The sequence below is a fragment of the Sphaerodactylus townsendi genome, linkage group LG06 (assembly GCF_021028975.2).
Source record: "Sphaerodactylus townsendi isolate TG3544 linkage group LG06, MPM_Stown_v2.3, whole genome shotgun sequence".
Classification (NCBI taxonomy): Eukaryota; Metazoa; Chordata; class Lepidosauria; order Squamata; family Sphaerodactylidae; genus Sphaerodactylus; species Sphaerodactylus townsendi.
The window spans coordinates 62015927-62028827 of NC_059430.1; the positions used below are offsets into that span (position 1 = coordinate 62015927).

The window sequence follows — 12901 nt, forward strand, 5'->3', positions numbered from 1 at the left end:
TACAATGGAACTGAACAACCTGCTGTGTTTATTGCAAAGTCTATGCTGAAATTTTGTTGGACACTTGTTCCATAACAATTAAGCCAGTCCTAATGTGCTGAATTTTGTTTCAAACATTTAAATGGAAAAGAGTGAACGTGCAAATTCATAGGCATGGGGGGGGGGGGTTGGAGCTGGGATAATTTCTGGAAATTAGTTCTCAGCTGTTTGTGTGTGTGTGCGTGAGTGTGTGTGTGTGTGTGCGTGCGTGCGTGAGTGTATGCGTGTGACTGTTAAGGGGGGTGTTGCTGACTGAAGAAGGTGATGAGCAAGGATGCCTTAGTTGCAGGATAACAGCAAGTATCTCAGATTCTGACATTTTCTATGGTAATGAGGTGGTAATGACACTTTTACTCTTATTTCAAGGATTATTAATAGTTTAAACAATACACCTATTTTTTTCCTGACAATTTTAGTAACATTCACTTGGGAAAACAATCTTTTCCCAACATCCTCGGTAAGAAGAGCCAGTGAAATATCCCCAGCTACCATCTTAAGCAAATTTATCCAGGTGTAAACTTCATTCAATTATAGGTTTTTACAAGCAATCAGGCATGTGACTGGACTGCTGACTTTTTATGAATTCTCCTCTCTTCTGAACCCACTGAATTTTTGTTTCTATTCATCTGCTACACCCAACTTTTATTTGTTTATAAAGATCTCTATCTAGTTTTATTTTCATGCTTGTATACTCCCTTTCCATCTTGTTCTTTCTTTGCTTCTTCGCTTGCATGGAAAGCCAAGACTGGAGTCATTTTTTCATTCCTGGTTCACTTTTAGGTCATTGGGTATCTACTTCTTGCTTTATAAACGGGGGATTTCAAAACCATGATTAAACCATGGTTTAGAATCCCTGTCTGAGGGTAAGAAAGAGACCCCTGTTTGGGGACAATGAACAAACTCCAAGCACAAGTCACAACAGACGGCAGTTAGATCAAAGTTTCTCAACCAACAAGTTTTCAGTTTCAGCAAAACATATGGGAGAGAGTACAAGAAAAAGAATACACCAAGCTAAAATTCATCATGAAGCTATTGAAGTTTGTTTGTGACAGAATGACATCCATTGTTTCTTTTGGTCTTGCTAAAACAATGTGTCAACTGCAACAACTTCTATAAAAATTCTTAGTATCCCTTTTTGTATGTTCTAAAAACAAATACTAACTTTTCTCTAAGTTAAATATACTATGCTGCTTTTCACACATTATGTATAAATAATTAACATTCCTTTCATGCTAAAATTCTGCACTTTATTTATGCGTTATACATAGAACAAAAGGAACCTCTGAACAAAACGCTGCCAGTAATATTCAACCAAAAATAGGAGGGAAATTTCTCTGCATATATTCTAAACCAATAAAGGTTTTGTGGAATCTTACACTGAGTCTTAGGAAAACTTGCATTCTTCACTCTGTTCCTAGATCAGGAGAAGAATAGGGGACATCCAGTTCTCTCTTCCCCACCCCACCCCCCCTCTCTGTCATCAAGTCCCCATTCAGTAGACTTCTCTCCTTTCCTCTCCATCAGGGAACAGAGACTAACTCTTTTCTGCAAAAGCCCCCAAAAGTACGCTTCAGATCCTTTACAATAAAAAAGGCTGAGAGCTAGCACAGAAGGCATAATTCATTATATTCAATGGAAAAAAGCGGCCATATGTGCAAACGAGCCACTCCGATTATCTAGCCCAGACCTTGAATTAGGACCACTCAGCCTGAGGCTACCAAGGTATATTGCACCAGGCAGACAGAAATCGACATACACTGACTGGAATTCTTGACTAGCCCACTAGGAACCAGTTGGAATTTGCTCAGAAAATCTCAGTGCAATGAAGACCCCTTCTAACACCTCACCACATTTCTGCTCCTTATTTGGAAGTTTCTCAGAACACTGAACTCCTCCTTTTTCAACTGTAGCCAATCAGGGAACATACCAGTTATCTCATCTGTATCCCCTCTTTTTCAGGAATTAAAATTTTCATTAGCTGTTTTTGTCAAAGTGTATAGTAAAAATTTAGATGTCTTGATTCTCCACAAAAGTTAGACATCACTCCGTATAACATAAAGATAGGATAAAGAAACCAACTCCTTCAAAACTAACCTCCTAATTTTTAAATCAGTTTCTAGCACATAGTTGGTTAACTATGAAAACTTATTTGCTGCAAGTCATGTCCTTAAGAGGTATGTAAAATAGGCAAGTACAAAACTATTTAAATGTGAAATACTCCATACCTCTGATACTCCTGGGGTATTTTAGAAGGTGTTTATAAGGAGCTCACTGTTATTTATTGCATTTTATGGAAATTTAATTAATTTATAGTATTAGTAATTTATAGTATTATAGTAATTTATAGTATTAATTAGTATATACAATTTATAGATCTTGGGGAAGGCTATACCTTTTTAGTAAATAGGCTATGAATAACGAATATCTAAATCCTGTCTTTTAAGTGTAGTTTTACTATACCTGTTCACAATCCCGTGTACAATAGAATGGACAAAAATTTTTAATCTACGTTTTTTTTATAAATGAAGTGTGATTTTAGAATCTAAAACTACTCATAGACGCCATGTACAACTCTTTTAAATTTAGTGATGATCTATACTCCACTTCTAAAAATAAATATATCAGTTGAAAAAGTCTTTTCTGTTACTTCATCTATTTCTTGGGATCCATCTTCCCCAATTATTGACACTGCTAGTACAACTAAACTGCACCCTCAGCATTTGTCAGGAATTTTTCTTTTAAGAGGACATTCCACATAGAAGCCTTTCATCAGTGAACAGCCATGCTGCACTTACAACTTGCCTTTTACATCAATTAATAATTTAAACAGGACTACTGAAATTATACAACATATGCGTTCATAATAAATTTTCACACCAGTAAATTAAGTTCTCAGTATGTAGCACAGCCCTGAATTAATAAAATTTCAATATTTTAAAACTGTAAACGAGACTGGTGCACTATTATTCAGTGGAAAAAGGAATGTATTATACAACCCTATGTTTTCAGTGTAACACCTCTCCCTCTCCCTCTCCCCCCCTCCCCCCTCTCTCTTTCTCTCTCTCTCTCTCTCAATATCTGGCATCAACTAATTCATTTATCTTTGCTACAAATAACTCAACACAGAATATACTTTCAGGCTTCGTTCTTTTTGCAAATAATTACCTGCCAAGATTTCAGTATTTCGTGCAGCTATTGTTTTAACTTTTATTATTCCTGATTCAGCAGCCTGTAAAGGAAACACAATAATTAGATTGAAGGCCACTACTCAGGTTGAATAATATGAAAAAAATATTTCAGTTTAATCAAATGAAGTAACTTTAAAATGGTGTGAGTATAATTTTTTCTTCATTCCATGGTTGCAGAGATGATTTCCATCAAAAATAAAATGTAATAGCCAAGTTTCTTTTATGTTTCACCATAATCTGAAGTGTGTGTGTGACTATGTATGTCCAAACACACACTGAAGTTATTTGCAAAGTTTCTCATTCATTGTAGCCCTTGGTATCTTCAAATTTAAATTTCAAACTGGTCTTAAATTAGTTTCAAAGTCTGGAACAAAATATCTTTAATGAATCCTTCTTGTCAGTGACGTACCTGCCAGAGGGACATGAAGTAACCCATGTTTCCAGGCGCCACCTATCTGGTCATGTGGGGAGTGCAAAATCGCCCCCCATACACCGAAGCCTTCTGCGGGCCTGCAAGAGGTGCCTGGCCCTGCAAGAGGATGAAGATGAGGCAGGGAAGCGGCTGGCCGCAGGCGCTGATGGAGGTTGAGCAGGGGGGTGACAGCAGCCAACGGCAAGCCCGCGCCTACAGCTGGCTGGCTCCCTGCCCCTCGGCTCAGCCCTGCAAGAGGCCGAAGACCAGACAAGGAGGTGGCCAGCTGCAAGTGTGGACCCGCCAGTGGCTACTGCCGCCCATCCTGCTCAACCTCCATTGGAGCCTGTGGCCAGCTGCCTCCCTGTTGCCTCGTCTTCGGCCTCTTCCTCTTGCACAGCTGGGCCAAGGGGCAGGGAGGCGGCCGGCTGCAAGCACCCAGCGGCTTGGGTGAGCTCCACTGGCTAAAGGAGCAGTCTGGCAGGGCTGGGCTGAGGGGCTGAGGCTCCCAGCCCAGCCCACCAGGCACCCCTCTGCTGGGATCCGCATGAAAACTACACCAATACATTACAACTTCCTAGACTTGAATTGTAATGAAAGGCCAACAACCAGCTAAAGAACTGGCAGCTGTGAAATCAACCAACAACAACAACAACAACAACAACAACAACAACAACAACAACAACAACAACAACAACAGATTGAGGTGAAGAACAGACATTTGCTGAAGACCCAGAAAACCAAACAAGAATGCAGAAAAAATGTAATTAAATGAGAACCGAAAGGTGGCACAACAAAGCTCTGCACGGCCAATTTCTGGAGAAGATCAAGGACAATGAAAAGACCTGGCTGTAGTTAACAACTGGAACTCTGAAAAAGGAAACTGAATCCCTGATTTTAGCTGCTCAACAGCTAGCCATTAGAACAAATTCAATCAAGGCCAGAATTGAAAAATCCTCGGATGATGCAAAATTCAGATTGTGCAAAGAAGCTGATGAAACTGTAGATCACGTCCTCAGCTGCTGCAAAAAGATTGCTCAGACTGAGTACAAACATAGGTACAACTCAGTGGCCAAGATGATCCACTGGAATTTATGAAAGCATTACAACATAAGATCAGCTAAGAACTGGTGGGAACATTGTCCAGAGAAAGTAATGGAAAATGAGAAGGTCAAGATCCTGTTGGACTTTCAAATCCAAACGGACGAAGTATTGAAACACAATACACCAGACATCACCGTGACTGAGGTCAAGAAAGAGTCCATCATTGACATAGCAGAACCCGGTGACAGCAGGGTCATTGAAAAAAACACGACAAGGTCACTAGATACCACAATTTGAAAATCGAGCTTCAGCGTCCATGGCACAAACCAGCTGAGGTCGTTCCAGGGGTTGGGCGGTATAAAAATCCCATAAATAAATAAATAAATAAAAATAATCAGCACGCTGGGCGCCATTCTGAAAATCCTAGGGCAGCACTTGAAACATCTTCGAATTGACAAAATTAACATTGGTCAAATTCAAAAGGCAGCCCTGCTGGGATCCGCACAAATACTACGCCGATACATTACAACTTCCTAGGCTTCTGGGTGAGGCTCGAATTGTAATGAAGGCCAACAACAAGCTAAAGGTCTGGCAGCTGTGAAATCTACAATACTACTACTACTACTACTACTACTACTACTACTACTACTACTAATAATAATAATAATAATAATAATAATAATAATCTATATATATATATATAAATCTAAATGATAGGTAATCTCCCAAACTACTGGACCAATTGCTTTGAAATATTCACAACGTCACATTCGTGTGCAGCCAGGTTTCCATACTGTTTCCACACCTCCTGTTGTGTACATGTCACAACTGTGCCAGCTATTGTGTACATGCCACACCTGTAACAGTTGGAACCACAGTTCTGTTCCGCAATTAACATCTGTCAAATTCAGAAGGTAGCCCTGCTGGGATTTGCACGAATACTACACCGATACATTACAACATCCCAGGTCTCTAGGTGAGGCTCGAATTGTAATGAAAGGTCAACAATCAGCTAAAGAACTGGCAGCTGTGAAATCAACCAATGGTATAAGTAAGCCCAAGCCCCTGGTGCTGGCATTCCAGTAGGCAAGGGCCAGGTGGAAGCAGACTAATGTTGTCTCTACCCCCGGCTACACCTCCAGAACACTCCCACTATGCCAGCAGAGACTGCCCTCCAGTGGGTTTGCCCCTTCGCTGGGGTAAGTGCCCAGGGAGGACAAATCCGCCAGTGTAGCCCCACGCCGCCTCCATTGGTAGATTTGCCCACCCCTAGATTAGCATTTTGGTTAGATAAATCCCTTAGGGTTCAGGAGAAGACTGGCAATCTAAAATGGTCCTAGGAAAAAGACTCACTCCCAAATGCCACTCTTCAGAAGTGCTGCTTTGCCTCTCCCATAGCTTTGCCACTCCTCTCTGAGCTCCTCCCTCCAAAAGTTTTCCTGTACCTTTCTCCTCTCCCTCCATGCAGTATTTTTCAGCAGCAGTACTCACAAACACTGCCTCAGCTCCATGCTGTCCTTGCTACAGAAGGTCTCCCTCTCTCAAACAGCATGGTTGACACAGGAGCTGCAGTACTCAGCTCAACATTGCCTGTCAGGCCCCACTGCACCACAGTAAAGCACCTGATTCAGTTGGCTGTGCCATCTCCTCCTCTGGCAGTTACAGCTCTTCATCACCCTGCCCTGGTGGGCCCAGATGGCTTCTGCTGAATTGTATCAGCAGAGGATGATGATCTAAGGCTGCCAGAGATGGTGAATTTATGAATGCAGGTTGTGCTGGAGCTGCAAAGTTTTGTGAGAGTTCCACCAGAAGTCTTGGATCATGGCCCACAGCTGGCACAAGGTGGCAGCAGCTGAGGCTAAGACAATGCAACTAGAACAGCAGTATCACAGTTGAGCTGGCCCAGTCATATGGGTCTGGGTACTGAATCTCCTACGTAGACCACAGTGCATGGGCTGGAGAGGACTACAACAGCTTATCTGAGTGTGTGAAGTGAGGTTCAAGAAGCACTGACAATGTCTGCTGCCCAAAAGTGCCAAGTAGAGAATGAGGAATCAGCCTAGGAAGGGCAGGACTCAGAAACTAAAGCAGCCCACTGGGAAATTCCCTGGTGATTTTCATCCCATTTCTATGGAAGCTACCCAGTTGAGTTCACTTTGAAAGCTTTAGTATGGGGCAGTTTGTATTCTGTGAAGCACCAAGATAGATAATTCTTTGGAAAGCTGATAGCTACAGAAATAAAATGTTGCTGCCTTGTACAATAAGTATTTTAAAAAGCAGTGTAAACTGATGTTTTCTTCCTGGATGGATGCTTGAATAAAAATGTCATGAACAGATCTTAACTGATCTTAAAATGACTACAAACTGATTTTTTAAATAACAGTTGGTAATGAACATGTATCAGAGTACTAGTCTACTCAAAAATTAGATATCACTTCTTGAAAGCAGAGAAACATTCAGTTCTCAGGGCTTCATAGAATAGACAGCATCTTTTTAATCCCATGCAACAATTGTCAGCAACTGCTGTAAATCAACTGCCATATGATGACATGCTTCAGTGTTCGGTTGCCGGACTGGTTATACTTGATCTGTTAATCTTTGCATGTGTTTCCCAAAAAGATTTCAAATTTCTTCATTTGTATAGCAAAGCAAAAGCCTCTGAAAACTCAGAAGTTACCTAGTTAGCATAAATAAAATATTTTACCTGTTTTATGCAGCTCTCAATATTTTGACAGTAAACGACTCCACTTATAACAGAACTTCTCTCTTGCTCACATGATAGCCCTGACAAATTCTGTTAACAGAAGGGTACACCATGCCACCATAGCTTCCCTGCTTTTTAAGCAATAACAATCATTATCCAGAATTATTATACATATACCTTTAGGGATAACTGATAGCCCGCCCTAAGGGTAGGCTGAAAGGGCTTGAGAGAGTGGTTAGGCCTTGCGCTGGTGAATTTGCCGTCCCTGGGGCACTTACCCCAGCAGAGGGGGCAGACACGCATCCTGCAGCCCCACCACCATAAAACTTGGAAGTACAGGCCACAGCAGGGCTGCATGGAGGCGGTGGGGATGAAGGAGAAGGTATGCATGTGTTACAGAAGTAAAGAATTTTTCAGCATACATTTAAATAAATGCATCTAAAACTTCTACAGTGTACCAGTGAGGCGTTTAGTGTAATTTAAGGTGTTATACATGGCTGACAAGGCCCAACTGCTTTCCTATAGTTCCTATTAGACTGCTTTTAGGCTGGGTTTCTAGACAGCAGCTATCTCTCCTCAGCAGTAACCTGACCCTTCTGTAAAACTGCAATCCTAGTTTAGATGCAGTGTTGCTGACTGCTAGAAAATTACTGCTCTTAAATATCACCCATCAGCATAAAACAACAATAACTTGTCAGCTTAGAATGGTGGCAGAGAGAAGTTACCCAGTTGTAATTATTGTAATGCCAACTAGCTGAGCACAAAAAAGTGGGGTTTATACAATTTAAGACCTCTGAAAAAGCAACTAAAACTGAACTAAAACTGAAAAAGCAACTAAAAAACCTTATTTCTGATATAAAAAACATTGTAACATCATTTTGGTACAGAGATTTATATGATGAATACTGAATAAAGTACACATACATTCATACAAATCACCATATTTTATAGAATACAAATACAACTCAGTTTTTTCCAACAAAAATGTAGTGGTGGGCACCATAAGATTCCTTAAGTCATGTAAGAAATGGATTTACAGGCAACTGACCTGTCCCAAAAGTTTCGACAGGCACATATGCAAATACATTGTTGACTTTTTTTCTCAAAGGGTGATTAAAAGGGTTTGGACTTTCTAGAAGTAAATAGTGGCATGGGGCTGCATAAAACTATAGCTGTGAGATGGTGGTACCACCCAGCAAGCTGGCACCATACAGCAACTGCCTTGGTAGCAATGCTATACAAACAGTATAAAAAGCAATTGAAACATCCTATCTACATAATGTTAAGACTTAATATAAGCTTGTATGATTCTGTTGTAAAAGCCAAAATTTGAGCACTAGCTGAAGCTTTTTAGTTCATAGGGTTTCAATGCATCCATCAAGGATGAAAAAGCTAATCAAGGTGTATACTGACAAGTCTGCCAAAGTATACTGAAAGTATACTGAAAAGTCTGCCAAAAACTGAATGCCCAATCAGAACATGAATGGCAGATGATATGGCATCCCCAGGGACTGCCACCATTTTACTGCTATACTTTCTAAGCCGTGTGGGCATCTGATCCTGTTTGGGACTACAGCGCAAGAGGGAAGGACTCCTGTTTCCCAAGCATGGTCCTGTTCCCCATTCATTTTCATGAACCCAAACATCCAAGGTAATTTTTTAATGCACGCCAATATATAACTTTAAGAATTCATGGAAGGTGACATCAGATAAAGGCTGCAGTCCACTCCCCCATACACACTTACTTTGAAGTAGGCTCTAGTTAGCTAAATGGAATTTCTGAGTAGACATTGGGCAGGGGGGAATGCCAGATTTTACACAATATACTCACCTTGCTAAATTATATGCCAAAAAATCAGACCAGTGAATGAATGCTAAAAGTAACATTGTTGCCTGTTCCTTATAATGAAAAAACTATTTCAGTAGCATCCATTAATGGGTTAAAATAATTGATTAACATTCCTTGTGAAATTAGTACCACGCAGTTCAATCCTAATTTAGAAGCCAGGCATGCGCTACTTTCTGCCCTCCCTTCACCCCAAGCTACTCCTTTCCACCTTCCCCAATCCTCAACTTTCCACCTACCCCAAGCCACACTGTTTCCACCTCTCACACACCCAAGTCACAGACTCACAACCAGGTGGGAGGTGTTGCCCTAGGAGAAGGGGGGAGGTCTTTTGTCCCAATAAAGACCTTTGCAGGGGGAGATGCTTCCTCCTCCATTTTTTGCTAGGGCCCATTTCAACTCCCCACAGTGGGCTTTGCTGCTTTTTCACAATGATGCCGTAACCCTAGTGACAGCTACTTTTAACGGGTATTCGGACTGCCCTGAAAGATCTGTTGCCCTGTGATTAGTATTAGGAACAGGTAGATAGGCATTAGGAATGTAGAGGGAGGGTTAGGTTAGTTAACTCATTTTGTGTATATTGTTGAGGATTGCATTGTGTTTAGGATCGCAGCTGTTATTAAGTTAGTAAAGTTTGTTAGTGTCAGTTAATTGATGATATTATTGTAAGGGCTTCCGTTAGGTTTAATATGTCTAGAATAATGCTCAGAAGCTCGTATATAGCTGCCATCTGAGATGCAATGTTTAACTGATTTCACATGTTTATTGTTTAACCATTGCTGTATTGTTTTTCTTATATATTGCTATTGATCTTTGTTGTTTATAATGTTATGTTATGTTTATTGTTGCTCATGACGATGTTTTATAATGCTGTTATTGTTGTTGCTGCTTGATATGTGATTGTTGCTATGTTTATTGATGCTGTATTTTGTTGTATCATGATTACTGATGTTTTTAATATTTGAAATATTATTTATTGCTGTTGCTACTTGAGATTATGATTATTGCTGCTTATTGATGTTATATCATGTTGTTGTACACTGCCTTGAGCCTTTCGGGGGAGAGCGGTACCAATAATTAATTCACATTTCACAGTTTAACAGCCCCATCCAAAGGGGAATGCTGAAAGGGTTCCAGGGAGCACCACACTTACCCCGTTGGAGGGTCAGATGCACTGGTGGCATGCTCACCCCACAGCTCCACAGTTACAGAACCTGGAAGTTCTGGCTGCGATGAGGTTGTGCTGGCATCTCACTTGGACGCCAGTGTGGGAGAGGGCGGGTCAGAATGTTTCTGGGGACGGACCTGACTTTAGTCAGCTTCCTACAGAATTGAGGGCTGGTAGAGTGGCACACCAGCTCTTTTGGTGGTGTGCATCCATGCAGTCTTATGGAGCTTTTTGGCAGTGGGGCTGGCCAGGCCTTTTCCCTGCTTCCTGGTAATGTCAATGTACTTTTAAAATGTCTTTTTCCACAGATGCATGTTTACTAGATTGTCATCATATTTGGTTTGGAACAGCAATATATGGAGTATTAGCAGAACTTTCTAACTATTAAATGTTTTAATGAAGTGACATAAGAATTATAAAAGTGTCACAATGGGTCAAACAGACATACAAATAATCTCCAAAGATATAATGGGATGAACAAGGGTTATGGCTAAATTAAAGTCCTATACTATTTTCTAATTATACCTTACATCTCTCACCTTCAACATTAAAAGTATTTCACATTACAAAAAAGAAATCTTACTTCATTTGTATTGACATTTTTTATGCAGATCAAACAATGCATCACTCACCATTGCTTACCCTCAGCAACCTAGATCCGCAGTTTTTAATTTTTATACAGTTGAATCTTGCAATACATTACTATCATGAAAGCAAGCCTGGGAGAGCCAATGCTTGTTTCATTAAAACCTGGGTTCTTTTCTCCAATAACTCCAACCAGATGAGGTCTCAACGATTTTTATTGAAAAACAGAAAACAAAGAAATAAAACTTAGATTCAGTTAAGGGATTGCTTAGGTGGTCATATCCCTTTTGGTTCTTTGTCCCCATTCCGGGAACCCATGGCCCAGAGATCCTTCTCTGACCACGTCTCAAGATGGAATTCCAAAACCTTTGTTCTCCCCTTCCCAGGAAAACTCTGTTCAGGCCATGAGGTAACTTAGGCCTTTGAAGTTTCATCCTAGCACCTCTGCATAGTTTCCTGTCCTCCCTCCAGGAGATCAAAAGGCAAAGATGCTTTTCACAGTCATATGTGACTTTGCTAGTTTTACAGTACTATTCCATCACAATTACAAATGTCATATTATTGTATAATACAGTCCCACTCTAAAAACCTTAACGTAGGTCAGTTGGCTGGTTGTGGTGGGTTTTCCGGGCTGTGTGGCCGTAGTCTGGTGGATCTTGTTCCTAACGCTTCACCTGCATCTGTGGCTGGCATCTTCAGAGGTGTATCACAGAGGGAAGTCTGTTACACACTGTGTCAATTTAGTGCAGAAAAACATCCCCATCCCTTCTAATAAACCTTTTTCACTTTAATCTATATATATAAAAAGCAAACAGTGACTTTGTTAGTCACTCCCTAACGCCGAAACGGCTGGACGGATCGCCCCCAAATTTTCACATGACGTTCCTCTCTGTTGCAGGCAGGTAATCAGACCTTCAAATCACCAAAAGTCCATACCTGAGCCAGGTAAAATGTCTTTTTTCCTGGCCCACCAGGCCATGAAGCTGTTTGTGTTTGACTGTTACACTTAGAATGTTCGTGCAGCCTATCTGTCTGTGGCCTGAGGGCTTAGAATGTTCGCGCAGATGGGCAGAGATGAGCAGTTAAAACAGTTAATAGGTAACACTGTTAGGTAATGCGACTGGAAGTGAAACATATACACACTTTGCCATGTGAGACACCAGGTGGGATCCCCCCCCTGCTCACACGCAGGTAACTTTCACTCTCTGTGCCTCACCCACTGCTACCACATAACACATATACTTTCATACACATCCAGCTCATCCTCACACACCTCACTCTGCCCTCCCTCACATCCAACCACCACTTACCAATTTCCTCACCCACCCCAGTCCCCTTTGCCACGAAAGCTACTCTTTTACTAAAAACGAGCTGGAGTTTGCCTTTTTCTTCTAAGAAAATCCGCGGGGCGGGGGCGAACCAACACTACTGCCTCCGCTTCTTTTGCACATGGCCCTTTAAAAACCCAGGGAGCTGGCCTCGATCTGAGCGCCTCACCACCCTGCCTCTGCTGCCTGACTGGGATAGCCTCCTTGCCCCAGTTCTGCGTTACCCAAGCCAGGACTGTGCATGTCAACCAGCCTCATGGACAGTGGTATTCACACTCTGAACAGTTCCGTTGTGGAATGGAAAGGGTTACCTTATACTAAAAAAAAATATACCACCATATAACAATGTGAATTGAAAAGGGAAAGAGGGATTCCATTTGACCACCCCAAAAGGCTATGCTGCGGATCATTGGACCTGCATGGACATCTGTGTGGGTTGCAGACTGTGATGAGAAGGACAATTGCCACAGCAACGAGTGGCTGGGCGCCGCTAGTTATTAATAATTTTATAAACGTTTCCCATAGTATTCTACCTAAAGTTGAGTTATACACCATATATAACTTTCATTTCTCTGAGAAAAAAAGAT

At 41.3% G+C, this 12901-nt stretch overlaps 1 protein-coding gene across 4 annotated transcripts in view; it reads right to left on the reverse strand.

Annotated features, from left to right (window-relative positions):
• MON2 (MON2 homolog, regulator of endosome-to-Golgi trafficking) overlaps positions 1-12901 on the reverse strand; it is a 92657-nt gene that overhangs the window by 78175 nt on the left and 1581 nt on the right. For all 4 annotated transcript variants that reach the window (XM_048501563.1, XM_048501561.1, XM_048501564.1 and 1 more), the window contains exon 2: positions 3205-3268. In XM_048501563.1, the coding sequence (XP_048357520.1) occupies positions 3205-3268 (64 nt within the window). The remainder of the gene's footprint in view (positions 1-3204; positions 3269-12901) is intronic.